Genomic DNA, 16580 nt, shown 5'->3' on the forward strand with positions numbered 1-16580 from the left:
CAATCATGCTCCTATTGATCTTTCCTTTATAAATGTCTTACAATGATAATAGAGCGCACAAAAGGCTGCACTGCTGAGTCTTTTCTTTGATCATTTTGAAATCTATAAATTTTGAATTCTCTATTTATACCTGTAAGGATTACAAGAACTGAATTTTAATTACACCCTCTTACAGCTGAATTATGGGGGGAAAGCAGCTTAAAAAAGATATGAAACCACATTTAGGACAACATAGTCACACACTGAGAGCTGTATTCACACTGTACCTTAATGGAAACTTGACTTATTGCGTTTCCTCTAGGATATTAGTACTTTTCACATGCAGATATGGGAAGCCTTACAGGACTTACGTTTTGAATTATTTGGAGTAACATTGCCAAAAAAAAATTTAAATTGCCTTTTCTGCTTTGGTAGGCCTTACAAAGTTCCCTGCAGGAACATCAAGCTGACATGAATTATCTCAGCAAAACTGCAGAGGAGTTATCAAGAAAAGCACCAACTGATGTCAAACAGAAATATTTGACAGAAATCGACCTAACTCAAAACCGCTGGAAGATATTATCAAATCAGCTCGTGGGACAATGCCAAAAATTAGAAGAACTGCTAAGCACACTAAAACAATTTCAGGTACAATCAAATTATTATGTTTATTCAATTTGCTAACTATAAATAGCACTGAAGAATATAAAGCAGGAATAGACATGAGCATGTGAAGTGATGTAGATCAATTAAATGACAGCCCTTTTGGGTGAAAGTTACTTAAAATTTTACAGTATACATTTGTTTTCTAATCATTTTATATTTTATTAAATCAACACAAGTTGGCATTTAAGAGGTAATATAGGGTTAAAATCGCACCAGGCCAAACAAGGAGCATTACAGAGCTGGTGCCATTTTTTCAGCTTCTATTAGGGTGGTGGCACACGGTCCGATTTGTGAGGAAACTTTGGGCGACTTCAGAAAGCCATAGCGCTCCCGCCAATGATTTACATTCTATCTGGTGGGAAGGCAATTCGGGGAGATTAATCGCCCGAAGAAGAGGAGATTTGTCACTGGGCGACTAATCTCCCCGGTATTGCCACATCTGCCACCAGCCTTACATTACCTCTTGGAACTGGGTTCACTATCTGTGCACTAGGAGAGAACATAGATGTACTAGGGCTCATTTATTAACACTGGTCAAATTTGCACCTGGGCTGTAAATCATGGTAACCAATCAGTCATTAGCTTTGTTCATCTATCTGCAAATAAAACAAAGAAAACAAAAATGTCATGTGTTGCCATGGATCACTGCATAGGTTTCAGTTAATGAAGTGTTAGTTAATGAGGTATTACAATGTAAATTAGCCCCATCTGGGATCTCTTTCATAATCAGGACTGCATAGTATTTTTAATCACATACCTAGCATATCATTTTGCACTTTTCCTTCATATTTTCATAAACAGAATGACATGAAGACTTTGAAAAAATGGATGGCAGAAGTTAATGTATTTCTCAATGAAGAATGGCCAGCGCTTGGGGATTCTGAAGCGCTTGAAAAACAGCTAGAACAATGTAGTGTAAGTATGCTTATCTCAATAATACTAAAAATTACTTTTTTTATTTTGATTACAAAACCTTCCATAATACTGTGGAATTTGTACCAAAAGGTTAAGCTGAATTTCTATGCAAGAAAATGTTTGCATCCCCCAAATATTCCAGCTTCATGGATTCAAAGATTCTGGTTAATAAGCAACAAATATGCAGTTCTGCTATGTGGTAGTCTTAATATAATGCTGTCTTTCTTATATTTTAAAAGGTAAATGGCTCAAAAGAAAATTGGTAATTATATTAAATGGAATTTATATTAATGTATAAAATGTAACAATACATGTAAAAAAATCAAATTGGTAATTAAATTAAATGGAATTTATATTAATGTATAAAATGTAACAATACATGTAAAAAAATCAATGAGAGAAAACTAGAGAGGTTAATCTTTTTAACAACATACACTGAATCCATATTGCAAACTTATCATGGCATCCTAGATATCAATCATTCTGAAAAATGAAAGTCTATGGCTCTATCATGTCAAACCACCAGTCAGTCACGTATGTGAAAGTCTGCAGCTACTTCATAGCTTGTAAGACATAATGATACATGTATAACTATATATGAGTAAGCACAAGTATAAGATTTATCTATCTGGAATTCTAGGGACCTGGGGTTCTTTCCATACTTTGGATCTCCATACCTTAAGTCTATCATTACATGTTGAATAAACCCAAAAGGATAGCTTGTCAGCATTATGGATAAATGCAGCTTAGATACCATCAAGTACAAGTCACTACCTTATTATTATAAAGAAAAAGGTAATAATTTTTAAAAATTAGATTGAGTTGCTTAAAATAGACTGTATAGGACATGGTCTTATATTCTTCAACATAACTTTTACATGTTTCAAGAAATTTGCTGCACACAGTGTTCAAAGTGCTAAACAAAGGCTGCATTGTGTGGGGCATTGTGCAGGGACCTGAAAACTGTGCTTAGAATACGAAAAGAAGCAGGTGGGGGATACCATGTAGTTATCCTACCTCCCACCCCCATCACACCTCTACCATGCGTGTCATTGGGAAGTGCAAGATAGGAGTGGCAGGATGCACAGCCCACATCAGAGCCTTGTTCTAACCATTTGCCTTTAAGCACTGAGCAATAAATTCTTCATCTGGTCTCAGTGCAGAGTACAGTGTAGATGGGGTGAAGTGCTCCAAAGATGAACAATAATGGGCATGCTTTTGTGCCCCTGGGGTCATAAATGACCCTTTTATTTTGCTTGAATGCAGAAGAAGCAAACATTATCAAGAATTGACACAGATGCCTCACCAGTTTTTTTTTCCATGCTACTTTATTGAAATTGCACAATACACACCTTTTTGCATTGAAATACATTCTGTGACATGCTGTGCTAGGGTGTGTTCTAGAGCTCCATATGCCAAGTGAGCCTTGTCATGTCAATATTTGCTCCATCTGCAGGCATCATATCATCAGTATGTATTTCCTAACTGTCACAAGATTTAAAAAATTCTAAAATTTCTCAAGTCTATTGTATAGTATGCCCTAGTAGTGGGAGGATCATACTGAGGAATTGCCAGTGACAGGAAACTCTAGGCCTAATACATGTAAAAAGCTTTACATTTATTAATTTATAGTAAATGTGGATATCAGAAAATTGTGTAAAAAGTACTTGCCTTTTCAATAAATCTAAGATTCTTAGATCTTAGTCCCTTTATCACATGGCTAAAAGAACACTGACTGGCACATGCAACATCTTGTGCAAGAAAAAGGTGACTACAACTATTTCAGAATGACAAAAAATATTTTTACCAATGTAATTCTTTTCTTAACATCCTTAAAGAGCAGCATCATGTGAATTATTATATTTTAATTCACTTAATTTCAGTTATTTAAACTCAGTGCTGAATGAATCTTCATTTTTTTTTCTGCATGTATATTAACAGGCTTTGGTAAATGACATCCAGACGATACAACCCAGTGTGAGCAGTGTTAATGATGTGGGACAGAAACTGATCAGTAAAGCAGAACCAGTTTATTCATCTAAACTGCAGCAAGATTTAAAAAACTTGAATGATCAGTGGGATCACATATGTAGACAGGTATTCTATTTGCAATTTGTATTTCTTTTCTAAATGTTGTTAATAAAACCAACAAGGAAACTATAGCCCACCAAAAATATATATCCAAACACGTGTTGCTGCTATTTCCATGTTTTTTTCATTAATATGTGAAACATCACTTCAGTTGTGTAAATTGTCAAGTCTACAGGGGCCAGGGGAGGGGGGAGTTGTAGTTTGTTATCCCTTGTTATTGTTAGTGTATTGTGTGTCTGACTTTTGGGTTTTACTCATTGCATGATACCAAACTCTAGCTGAGCAGAGGCCACTGGCAGTCAAATTACCTCTTATAGTTAAAATTGGATTGGAAAAATGATCAAAACCTATCAAGTTCAAATCCAGTGCACATAGATTTATAAATATTTGTACAAAGAGCAACACGGGATAATTTTGGATTCAAACAATATGGGGTCCATTTACTTAGCTCGAGCGAAGGAATAGAGGAAAAAAACTTCGCATTTCGAATGGTTTTTATGGCTACTTCGACCATCGAATGGGCTACTTCAACTTTCGACTACGACTTTGACTTCGAATCGAACGATTTGAAGTAAAAATCGTTCGACTATTCGACCATTCGATAGTTAAAGCACTGTCTCTTTAAAAAAAACTTCGACCCCCTAGTTCGCCACCTAAAACCTACCGAAGTCAATGTTAGCCTATGGGGAAGGTCCACATAGGCTTTGGTAGCTTTTTTTGGTCTAAGAAAAATCGTTCGATCGATGGATTAAAAATCGTTCGATTCGAAGGATTTACTCATTCGATCGAACAAATTGCGGTAATTCCTTTGACTTGGATATTCGAAGCCGAAGGATTTCAATTCGGAAGTGAAATATCGAGGGTTAATTAACCCTCGATATTCGACCTTAAGTAAATATGTGTTTATTCCTTTCAGACTTGTGGGCAGACTTCCTAATTACTTATATTTCATTTACTGTTTTAATTATCATGGGATTATTACATGTACAAGTTGTACAGCACATACAGTAGGTTTTGAGTAAAAGTGAAACATCTTTATTCGCATATTCCATATATGACTGAATTTCTTTCAGATCTAAACCTTACAAACCTTCATTGTCACTGGTTCATGGCATTTATCTTTTCTAGGCTTATGCAAAAAAAGCAGCGCTCAAAGGTGGCTTGGATAAGACAATAAGTCTTCGGAAAGATTTGTCAGAAATGCAAGAATGGGTAACACAAGCTGAACATGAGTATTCAGAAAGAGATTTTGAATACAAGACACCAGAAGAGCTTCAAAAAGCTTTAGAAGAGTTAAAGGTATTGTTATATTGTTATCTGCATTCAAATGACTTGGTTAAGAGGATTTGTAAGTACCAAAGGGTAGTACTTTAATGAGCCTTATTTTATTAAAGTCAATTGTTTTATCCACCTGATGCTTATTAAAAGAAAAGCAACACACAAGTAAGTGGTGTAAATGCATTAAAATATCATTTGCAGCTGCCCTGAACTGGTAAATAAAATTGTGTTTGCTTCACAACCACTGCTGTTTTATAGAAATAAGCTGCTATGTAGCCACTTTGGCAGCCATTCAAGCTAAATATGGCAGAAAGGTACATGTTTGCTCAGTAGACAACAGATGAGCTCAGTAGAATACAATGGGTTTTTGTTTTTACAAAGGAAGATACACAGGTCAAATGTCATTGATTTGATGTCATAAAAACCTCTCTCTCATATAAAACAGGACAAGTGTTGCCAAAAAAGATATTATTTGTAGGCACTGGATAATGAGATACAAAATGTAAATTGAATATTTAACTTTTTAATGTTACTGGTACTTTAAAGGGGTGGTTCGCCTTCAAACAACTAGCTGGTTTCAGATAGTTCACCAGAAATAATGACTTTTTCCAAATACTTTATATGTGTGACCGTTTTTCTAATATTAAAGTGTCACGTGTCTTTTTTCACCTTATAAAGCAGCCCTGGGAGGGGGGGGGGGGGGTGCCGACCCTGTAAACTGTTCTAAATTGATACATTTAGTTGATACATTTCTTATCTTTGTCCCTGCTGAGCAGAATCTCTGGGTTTCATTACAGGCAGCTGTAAGAACTGATACAATAGTTGCTAATACTCCAGAGATGCTGCTGAGAAATGGATCAACTAAATGTTGCAAAATTGTAACAGTTTAGAATCTGCACCTGAATTACTGAGCTGCCAGACTCAAACACCAGAGACATGAACATTCACCTTTAAACTTAGATTTTGGAAAAACAGTAAAAAATAAATAATGGAAGGTAATTGAAAAAAGTCTTTATTTCTGGGGAACAATCTACAAACAACTGCATTGAAAAAAGTGTTTGGAAGGTGAACAACCCCTTCAAGGACCTTCCCCTGGAAAAACGATTAAAAGTCTATAAGAAACCAGTTAATGGATTGATACAATGATGTTGTAGATATTTATTATTCAATACATATAGTAACATATATTAAAAGAATCACCTTTTCCACCTTTTCCTTTTACATTTATCCACAAATCATAGGATACCTGAAGGCAAGTGAATAGTTTTATTGTGTGCCTCCCCTTTTTTTCTCTTTGGTAAATAATGCTGCATCCAGATTTTAAGCAAGAGCAATGTCTAATAGCAATAATTAGTCAGAAATTATTATTGGATATTCAGATTGTTATCTTGAAATCCAAACAAATCCTGACAACATAAAAAAAAAAAGATTACCAGGATTTAATATTAATTGGATTTAGAAATGACTTAGTAATGTTGCAATCAAAACAGACTAAAACCACCATATCACATATGTTATACTTCTTTTCAGGTAATATTATTAGTAAAACCTCCAACTATGGTCATCAGTATCATCCTTTAAGGAGCTTATACAGTATAAAGTACACAGAGAAGTGTTTGCAATTCCACCATATATTGGTATTGTTAAAGTCCCCTGTTCTATCGAATTGCCCAATGAAATAAATTGTAATTCTAAGCAACTTGCCATTATATACAGATGCAGCCACTTTGGTTTGTCTGTTTGACACAGAATAACTAAACACAGATATCCCATTTATCTCATTTAACACAGAAAACTGTGACACAACATCCCATCTAATTAAAGCATTCACCATTGTGAACAATGGTGCTTTGGTATGCTAATGAAAAGGTTAAATGCATTAAATGAGTTAAGATAACTTTAGATAACAGTTTCTTCAATTAACTCTGAGTCATGACGCATTTAACTCACAAATCCAAGTGGCTTCATCTGTATTAGTTACACATTTTCAGTGGTTTAAAAGTTATTGGTAGTGATGGGCGATTTTATTCGCCAGTCGCAAATTTGCACGTTTCACCGGCTGCAAATAAATGAGCAAATTTGCCTCAAAAGTGTTTTTTTTTTTTTTACGCCGGCGATGGTTCCGACGCCAGCGGCAAAGTTTTTTTGTCGTCGCCTCCGGTTTTGATGCCGGCTCTAATTTTAATGCCGGCAACGATTAACAGATGCCCATGTATGCCGTTTTTACACTGCAAAGTCTGCTGATGTGTGGTGAATTATTCTGCCATTTTTAAACACCATATAATACATCTACCCCATGATGCCCTTTTCTCAAGCAGAGACCTGGTATATTACTTGAAGTCAGGATCCAATCTGCTTCAACTTTAAATGCTTCAAGTTGCCAGAGAGATAGGGACAGGATATTATGTGGCCCAAGCTGCACAAATGAAATAATATAGAACAGTCGGACTGGGACCCTGGCTCTTTTGCACCCCACTGGCCCAGACTTGCTCCCTGCACTAGTCTTCCTGCCACAACCTCCCCTCTTCGGGCTGGTTGCGGCAAAAACATAGCGTGCGTGCACATACATTGCAATGCAGGGGGGGGGAAGGCCCAGCAGAGTAGAGTTGTGGCAGGGGGCCCAGCTCGGTGGAGGAACTGGAGTTGTGGCAAAGAGTCTGACCCTGGTATAACAGAATGCTGGTGGTAACGTTCAGGAGGAGGTTGGGGTACATATGATATATAAAAGTCTTGTCTTTTTAAGTAAACCAAGTTTATATCTTTATAGTAAGATGACAATAAGGCATTATCTAAAGACTTTACCCTGTACAAAACAGGGTAGGAATATGAAATTATATTATCTTTACTGACCTTCAAGCTGCCCCCAACGATATTGCATTACCACCTACAATACAGGGCAAAGCTCTACTTTGGGAGCCACCAATTCTTTGAACACTTTATCAAAAGCCACTGCTCATTGCAAAAAAGCAATCAAAATAAAAAAAATCATATTATTAGAAATAATTTTTTTTTCGAACTTGTTTTTATTTGGAATTTTACACATTTGTTGATTAATATTGTACAACAAGATTTCCGTCTGTTCCAATAACATTATATATCAACAGTATAATAACATTATAATAAATGTTCAGAAATAAATTTTAATGATAGATATAAAAAAGGTTTAATTTTTAGTGTCAGTATCTCTTTGAGGACCTAAATATATTTACAAAGCCATGTATACATACTAGTGGGGGAATGTAATATGCTTTGTTGTTGCAAAAAATGTTTGAAAAAGATGCCTGCGCCCCATTAGTGACCATGTTTGTGCCATTTTGATTGTTTAAGACCTCAATTACTTACTTGCAAAGTTTGCGACTTTTGTGAACGTTCGCAGTGTATCTTAAAATTTCGCAATTGCAAACCGTTTTTTGTGACAAAATATTTAACGAAACTCCAGAGCAGGTGTTAAAGGTTCACAATGCACAATTAAGATTCACAATGCAACAACACCCTAAAGAATAATTTTACATTGCAAATTTTTATTTACAAGGTTTTGCTCTTTGCGAATTTCATTACATTTCCCCCTATGTATACAATATATTGTACTCCTGAAAGGTAAAGCTCTATCAACTTTTACCCATAATATTAAATGCCAATATGGTGTAAGGCTCTACAACTCTGTACTACTAAATGCAGCTCACTATGCAGGGTCTTTTCACGGATTGAAAACAAGAATGAAGCCCAGAGACGGTAAGCCAAGGCTTAAATGACACCTACTTGTAAACCTGGGCAAGTTTTCATTTCAAAAATATTAAATTGCCAATAGTGATGGGCGAATTTATTCGCCAGGCGCGAATTCGCGCGATTCGCCGCCAGCGAATAAATTCGCGAAACTCTCGCGAAAATTCGCGGAAAAAATTCGCCGGCGTCGGAAAAACGGGCGCCGGCGTCAAAAACGAGACGCCGGCGACGTTTCCCGAATTTTTCGCCGTTTCGCGAATTTCACGCGAAATTCGCGAATTTTACGGCGAAACGGCGCAAATTCGCCCATCACTAATTGCCAATTAAACGGGCAGGGCAATAATTAACCTGACAGACTCTAATATGTCATATATTTAGTTAGAACCTTCAGATTTAGACTTTGGTAAAAGCTATAAGCAAGGATATAAAAAGTTTCAGGAATACATCAAATAGCTATCCCAGTAGGAAAAATTACTGTGTTTTAAATTCGTTGTTTGCATGGCACACTCAGTAATTCCAGCATAATATCATATTCTCTCTCTCTCTGATTATTACAGTTACAGTGAAATAAAATTGCTTTTCAAAGAAGAATTGTAGTAAAATATATCTAATTGTATTCTCTCTTCTTTGGTCTTCATTCTCTGTCTGGAATCATAGTGTTTAAACAAATTGTTTTCTCTTACAATGCTAAAAATAACTGTTTGTGTTTCCAGAGAGCAACAGAAGAAGCAGCACAAAAGGAAGACAAAGTAAAGCTCCTGACGGGCTCTGTAAATAATTTTATTGCAACAGCTCCACCTGCAGCCCATGAACCGTTAAAAAAAGAGCTTGATGTTCTGGTAACAAACTATGAACGACTTTGCAGCAGGCTTAATGGGAAATGCCAAACACTGAAGGCATGTAATAAGAATAATGTCTTACTAAATATGCTCTAAGATTGAGTGTTGTGTTAACGCAAGTACAAAAGTAATAACTTGTAGAATAAAATGTAGAAAATATTCTGAAGTTCATGATACAGTATATCCATAGAGACTTCCCAGAAGACTTTGCTCACCTGAAGCAAATTAAAAATGAACTAACCCATAGAAATACATTTTAACTGTTCTGAAATCCCTCCTAAACTTGCAAAGGGTATATTTAATCAGGACACAAAGATTGTATTAATGTTTTGGAACTTCTGTGTTCTCAAAACAAAAAAAATCAACTAAAAAAAACGTAGGTTTCAGATTATGGGATAAAAAAAGTTGTTTCTAGCTACACTTTAGATAGGCACAAACAAAGTTAATGGAAGTAATAAAACAAGGAATACTCATTAAGAGCATTATGATATAGAGGAAATCTATGGGGAATAAGTACAATTATGAACCATAAATGAAATGAAAAGACGAGTGGTGTAACTGCAGAGGTAGCAGTCCTCATGGTTATTGGGAGAAGTGGGTGGATGTGGGGCGGGAAGTGGGTGGGTTGTTAGGTATCGCAGTGCACCGAGCCTCTCCGAAGAGTTTTTGCAGGGGGGCCCAGTGCACTCTAGTTATGCCACTGGAGAAGATGTATACTGTATAAAAAAAAGCTTATAGCCATTAGAAACCATAACATATAAGTTAAAAGACAGAGTGACAGTGATTAAACGATCTATTAGGAGACAAGTATATTGTGTTACTATCTGAGATAGTAAATCAAATATTAAAAAGTAGGCACTAGAGGACATATCAATGCAACATAACAGAAATATCAAAGCATATAGCATTTCCTGAAATGATCTTTAGCATTCTCCATTATTATATTTTTCTTAAAAGAAATATCACATGGACCAGTAAAGTAATGGCAGTACATTAAAACCTGTAAGCACTATCATCAGAAAGCAACCATCATGAACCTTTGTAATACTTTTCAATCAAGTGTTGCCAAAAAATCATGAACTGTTTCATTCACAGGAAGTTTGGGCTTGCTGGTGTGAACTGTTATCATACCTAAAAGCTGAAAACAAGTGGTTAGATGAAGTTGAAGCAAAGTTGAAAACAACTGATACTGTCAAAGGAGGTGCCGATGAGATTGCTGAAGCACTAACGGTATGATTACGGGATCAACTATTTAAAGTCTGACAAGGGGCACTATTAAGAACAGTACAATTCAACCGTGTAGATACTTTAGTATCAGTGAAATATCAGTGAGACTATTTTGTTTTGTTTCAGGGAACATTATTTTATGCTTTTTTAATCATGTCACTAAGGTCTAACGAACTGGCTTTGTGGACTGCAAGAAGATTATGTACCATAAAAGATATCTATGATTCTGATGTCATTTTCACCATATAATATACTTTTCACGTGAAAATGGATTTCTGATAAAGGAAATGATGGTATACAGTAACAGTTCTATAGATTAGCTCATTGCAGCTGCATCAGGAAAATGTGTGTACAGTAAATGCTACTTATATCACTTTATTTGGTCTCAGCATTTTCAAGGCCATTTTGTTAATGCATTGCCATTAAGATCAGCTCAGAACAAGACTTTTATTACATTGCCTATTGACCTCAGTTTTATTTCAGTCCATAGAAAAAATTATGAAACACCCAGAAGACAATCGCAATCAGATAAGGGAGCTTGCTCAGACCTTAACTGATGGAGGTGTGATGGATGAACTGATCAATGAGAAGCTGGAGAAATTTAATACTCGTTGGGAAGAAGTGCAGCAAGAGGTACTTAATACATTGCAAATTCCAAATGCTGTACATGTTCATGAATATCTCAGTGTAGATTCATGAAGTGCAATGAAATAGGGCGTATATCTACAGTATATATGTATATATATATATATATATATATATATATATATATATATATATATGTACTAAATTCAAATATATTGATATATATTTGCACTAATTTTGCTATTCTGTATTTTTGTTTTGTAAGGCAGAAGTTAAAAGTAGGTTTTGAATTGGCCAATCAGCAATGGTGAGAGGCAATTTATAGCCCTTCGACAAGCTGGCTTGTTTCCAGTACAAGTGATTAGCGCAAGTTCTTATTTGTAAATTTGCCTGAATGACTTATGTGTTGGCTCACAGCAATCTATATATAAGGCTTAAAGCAGTTTCTTACTCCACTATCCCTCGCTTTTCAGTTCTTCTGGTCTTTGGCAATCCAAGACTGCCTGGTTGGTTAGAAGCTGGTGCTTTTTTTGTTAAAATTCTGTAGCAATAATTACTATGTTGCATCAATTCTGTAGCAGTAAGCACTACTACCCTGTGTTGTTCCTGTAACTAACTGGGTGGTCATTATAGTTCTTGGAAATTCTAAGAAGCTTGCTTCAGTGAACTAAACCCAGTTTGCCTGCATCTAGGTTCTACTCCAGTACAACCCTAACAACTGTATTCAGGCCTTTTCAAATGTAATCAGATTAAAACAGTTTGTATTGGGAGCATATTTATTATGCTGTGTAAAAAACAGCGGGATAATACACCACACATCGTCAAGCTTTGCAGTATAAAAAACGGCTCAAAATTTTTACGAGTTTTTTCTTACAGTGACTTCCGCCAGAAGCAATGCACAAGAACGACGGCAAATCTGGTGTTCACATGGTGTAAAATAATATACGCTTTGATAAATAAATTTTTTTTACACAGCTTTTTACACCGTTTTTTGGCAAACTTTGTTTTACATAGCATAGTAAATATACCCCTTGAGGCATTTCCCTGTATGTTGCATCATCCATTACTGAATCCAAAAAAATTTTTATTTATAACTTTTGTATTAAATTTATCAATGCAGTATAAGTACCAATCAGTTATTTTATAAGATGATTTCTTCAGTTAGATGATTTGTGAAATATTTTCATCTAAAATTCAATTAAGCAAACTAAAATAACAAAATAAAATATAAATATGTTAAAGGGGTAGTTCACCTTTAAGTTAACGTTTAGGGTTATTTATCAAAGGTCGAGTTGCGTTTTTCCCAAGAAATTCTAGTTTTTCGAGGGCATTTTTTTTTGCATTCAAGTTTTTTCATAAATAAGCAAACATTCAAGTTGTGAGTTTATTTGAGGTGGGAAAAAAACCTCACAAATCTCACTAACTCAACCTTTTTATAAATACCCCCCTTAATGTTATAGAATTCTAAGCAACTTTTCATGATTTGAAAAAAATTTCATGATTTGAAAAATTATGATTTATTTATTTTTTTAGAGTTTTTGAATTATTTGCCTTCTTCTCTTTCCAGTTGTCAAATGGGGGTCACTGACTCCATCTAAAAAACAAATGCTGTAAGGCTATTGTTATTGGTCCTTTTTATTACTCATCTGTTTGGACCCTAGCAACCAGACTGCAGAAACTGAAAATCGGAGAGCTGCTGAATAAAATTCTAAATAACAAATAATCAAAATGGCTTAGAATATCGCTCTCTATATCATACTAACAATTAACTCAAAGGTGAACAACCCTTTTAAGCCTCAAAAGGTAATGTCACATGGGTCTGTTAGTTTAAGCACCACATTCTAAGCAATCAAAAAATACACCAGTTCTTGTTAAATAATGTCTACATAAATGTTTTCAGGAAATTATCACCTGACATACTCATGTAGTGTTCTATGGGATTCTGTCCAATCCACTGTGATTTCAGTATCATCCACCTCCATGCTGCTCTCATAAGACCACCACTCTTCTAACAAGATCCTTATGAGACAGATTATTTCCACAGTTAATACAACCACAATACTGTCAAACAGTATTGCTAAATAGTTACATATAGTGGGGGTTTCCATGCAATTGATGCAGTAGCCTGGGGCTCTGTTGGCTGAAACACTCACTTGTGAACTGTGGACTAAGCATTTCTTTATCAGTAGAGTAGTAATTTTGGGCTTCATGCTACATTGGTAATCATAGTCCAGAACTGGAGAACTAACCGAAGGAAGTCTGGATACCTTCTTATTAATCAGGGTTACTGTAGAGATTAAAAGGAAGTAAGGAGAAGGTATGTAAGATAGGGAGCCATGTAGGTTTAGGATGTCTGAAGTCCGCTACCTAATACATTTGAGGCTTATCTGAATGCTATATAGCGTTCAGGTAGGATGCTAATGCAGTTTCTAATTATTCTCTTATTCATTAGCCTGATATACCAATGACCATTCTATCAGCAGGTGAAATGTACTGGAACTGTTGAAAACAGAATGCAACTCCCTTGGAATGATGAGATGATTTCCAAGGGCAGGAAAGAAAACAAGTTTATCATCAGTTATGTAAATTGTTGTAGCACAAAAACAATAATGGTTATAATTTTTGAACTTTGCCTTCCATGACCTGTGCCTAGACCACAAATATATACAGCAGAAACTGTTCTGGCAGTTCTCCAGCTTCCGCCTCCTTCTTACCTACATCTTGATCTAGAGGCCAGCAGTCTGAAAAAGGGGGCAGTTCTGAGCCCCAATACTCACCCCAAACATTTTAGTCTAAAAACTAACCAATTGGATTTTTTATTTGCCATAATGGATTTATTCTAGCTTAGTTATCATCAAGTACAAGGTACATATAGGTGATCCCATGGCAGTGACATCACAGATTTTCCTTTCTTCGCTACAGACTGGCACAATGGGAAATGCTTCTTTTTAGACAAAAACACAGTTGTAGCACAGTGGAATGGAGTTTCTCTAAGAAGAAAAAGGAAATGTCTATGCTATTGCAGAGTTTAAAAATACCTTAACAGCAATCTAATTTCACATCCAATAGACACCAGTGCTTTTTTGCAAAATTTTGCTGGCTCATCATTATGGAATACTATACAAAATGGCATTCCTATATTTCAGTGATTTCTGGATAAGGGGCTTAATGATAATGGACTCAACTGTTGTGTTGTAGGGGGTACAGTTGTACTTGAAGATTACTATGCGTAACTTCTTTTTGGTAACTCTTGTAATTACAGTACAGTATCTTCATCTCTGTATATTTACTCCAGGTACTGGACTACAAAACTGTATATTTACTGAAAAATACAGAGGACTGCATTTAGCATCTCTCAAGTCTTTATGTCCAAGGCATCAATGTACAAAGTAAAAAATCCTCTTGTTGCAGTAAAAAGAAAATTGATTTCCTGACCACAGCACCACAGATACATGCTGTGCTATAACCATAAAAAAGCTATCTTGCTTTAGTTCCATAGCCTTATAGCATTGATGGGTGCTGAGAAAGTCAAAAACTAATATTCCAAGCAGTTATACATATAGTTTAGTAATCCTTGTTCAGAAAAGAGATTGGTGTGGAAAATCTCATAAATGAGATATGGAACATGAAATGCACTAACAGTGCACTTAATAGCTTTATCCCCAGTTACCGTGTTCTAAACCTGTGTCAGTCTAGCTACTATTTACTTCAACTAAGCAAATTAGCTCTTGGCTTTGGATGCTGGAAGATAAGCTTGTACAAAAGTGGTTCTAACATCTTCAGTTTAGGAAATCGAATAATAAATAAACATGTCAACAATGAAATGAAGAAACTCTAGAAATGGTGCTCCATCACAATTGCAGCTATGTTTTTACTTTATTTTAAATGTTAAAGAGAAATCTTTACCACCTCTGTTGTTATTTTGATAAACTTTTCTCTAACAAGCAAAAATAGCTGCTTTTACTCAGGAATTCAGTTGAATTATCATGTGCAGTTCTACTTTTTTATGGGTAAGTCCCAGAATTATTGACAGTGTCTGGACAAAATTACCAATCTAAACAAGTCAATATACAACTAGAAAAAGTATCCAATATTGGCACTCGCCAGTTTTCACCCAAAATATTCTTTATTCATAGGATGCTCATAGTTCACCTATTGTACCTTTATTAATAAAATAAGTTACATAAACAACTTTAATCTTCCTGGAGTTAATTGTACACAATTGTTTACCAATTACCATGCAGTTATTAACATCACATTGTACATGGTTCTTTAAGCTGCCTGGTAAATTCTAAATAAGCCCAAAACCACTAATGTGTGCTTCCAATTAGTTCAATAAAAATAGTTTTTATGGTGTTTAAACAGTGTCTTAAAGATATATGCACCAATCACAGTGTCAAAGTCAGAGTCAAAATCAAATGTTTTCAACAAGTTTGCACCCTGTTTTCAAAAGACTTATCTGGGTGAAAACTGCTTATTAGTTTTTCTAAATTAGGGGCTGATCTATTTGGCATAGTCCCAGCCCCTGACACCACTGGCTACCCCCTGATGTGACTGTCTATGCAAAAAAGCAAAAAATGTCACTGCTCCTAACACAGGCTGCTGCAAAATAAGCACCCTGCATGCTTTATATACTTTATAAGAACCCCTAACAGTATGATGACCCCTGAAAACCATATATTTTGGGACAAATCCAAAATGGGCAAGGATTTCTTTCTACTAAAACTACCAAACATGCTTTGCTAAAGACACTTCTAAAAAATCACCTAAAATTGCAATGTGCTTACTTTATTTTGGACATTTTTTTACATACAATAATAAAACATAAAATACCATGTAACGAAAGGTTACCCTAGTGGTCTAGTGGCCTCTGACGGGGACGCACGCCGCATGTGTCCTTGTTCATCTTGTGCCGGTTCCCCTCTTCCGATTTATGCGCCGCCATGATGACGTCATTGTCGCAAATTCAAACAGTATTTAAAGGGATTTCAGTGTTGAGCACATTGCCTGTTGTTAGGTTCTTTTTGGTAGTTCCTAGGTGCTTTATTCTTCATGAATCCTGCAGCTATTCCGGTATCCTGACCATTGCCTGCCTATTTATTCTGACCTCTCCTAGCTGATCACGGCCTGCCTGTTTATTTTGACCTCTACAAGCTGACCCTTGCCTGCCTGACTATTCTACGCTCTCCAATGCTGATCATAGCCTGTCTGACTATTCTTCACTCTGCTTCTGCTGGCCCAGCCTGTCTGTCTACTCTGTATTGTTTGGTGTCTTCC

The 16580-nt window shown here is 35.8% G+C and overlaps 1 protein-coding gene across 5 annotated transcripts in view; it reads left to right on the top strand.

Moving 5' to 3' along the window:
* Window positions 1-16580, top strand: part of dmd.1.L (dystrophin, gene 1 L homeolog) — a 1148817-nt gene that overhangs the window by 465548 nt on the left and 666689 nt on the right. For 4 of the 5 annotated variants that reach the window (XM_018244933.2, XM_041580924.1, XM_018244935.2 and 1 more), the window contains exons 1-2: window positions 10591-10721; window positions 11202-11351. In XM_018244933.2, the coding sequence (XP_018100422.1) occupies window positions 11217-11351 (135 nt within the window). In that variant the 5' untranslated portion in view covers window positions 10591-10721; window positions 11202-11216. Of the gene's footprint in view, window positions 1-414; window positions 628-1446; window positions 1561-3501; window positions 3658-4779; window positions 4951-9365; window positions 9549-10586; window positions 10722-11201; window positions 11352-16580 lie in introns of those variants that run through there. The other variant, XM_018244936.2, reaches the window with a different exon arrangement.

This window comes from Xenopus laevis, chromosome 2L (assembly GCF_017654675.1).
Source record: "Xenopus laevis strain J_2021 chromosome 2L, Xenopus_laevis_v10.1, whole genome shotgun sequence".
Classification (NCBI taxonomy): Eukaryota; Metazoa; Chordata; class Amphibia; order Anura; family Pipidae; genus Xenopus; species Xenopus laevis.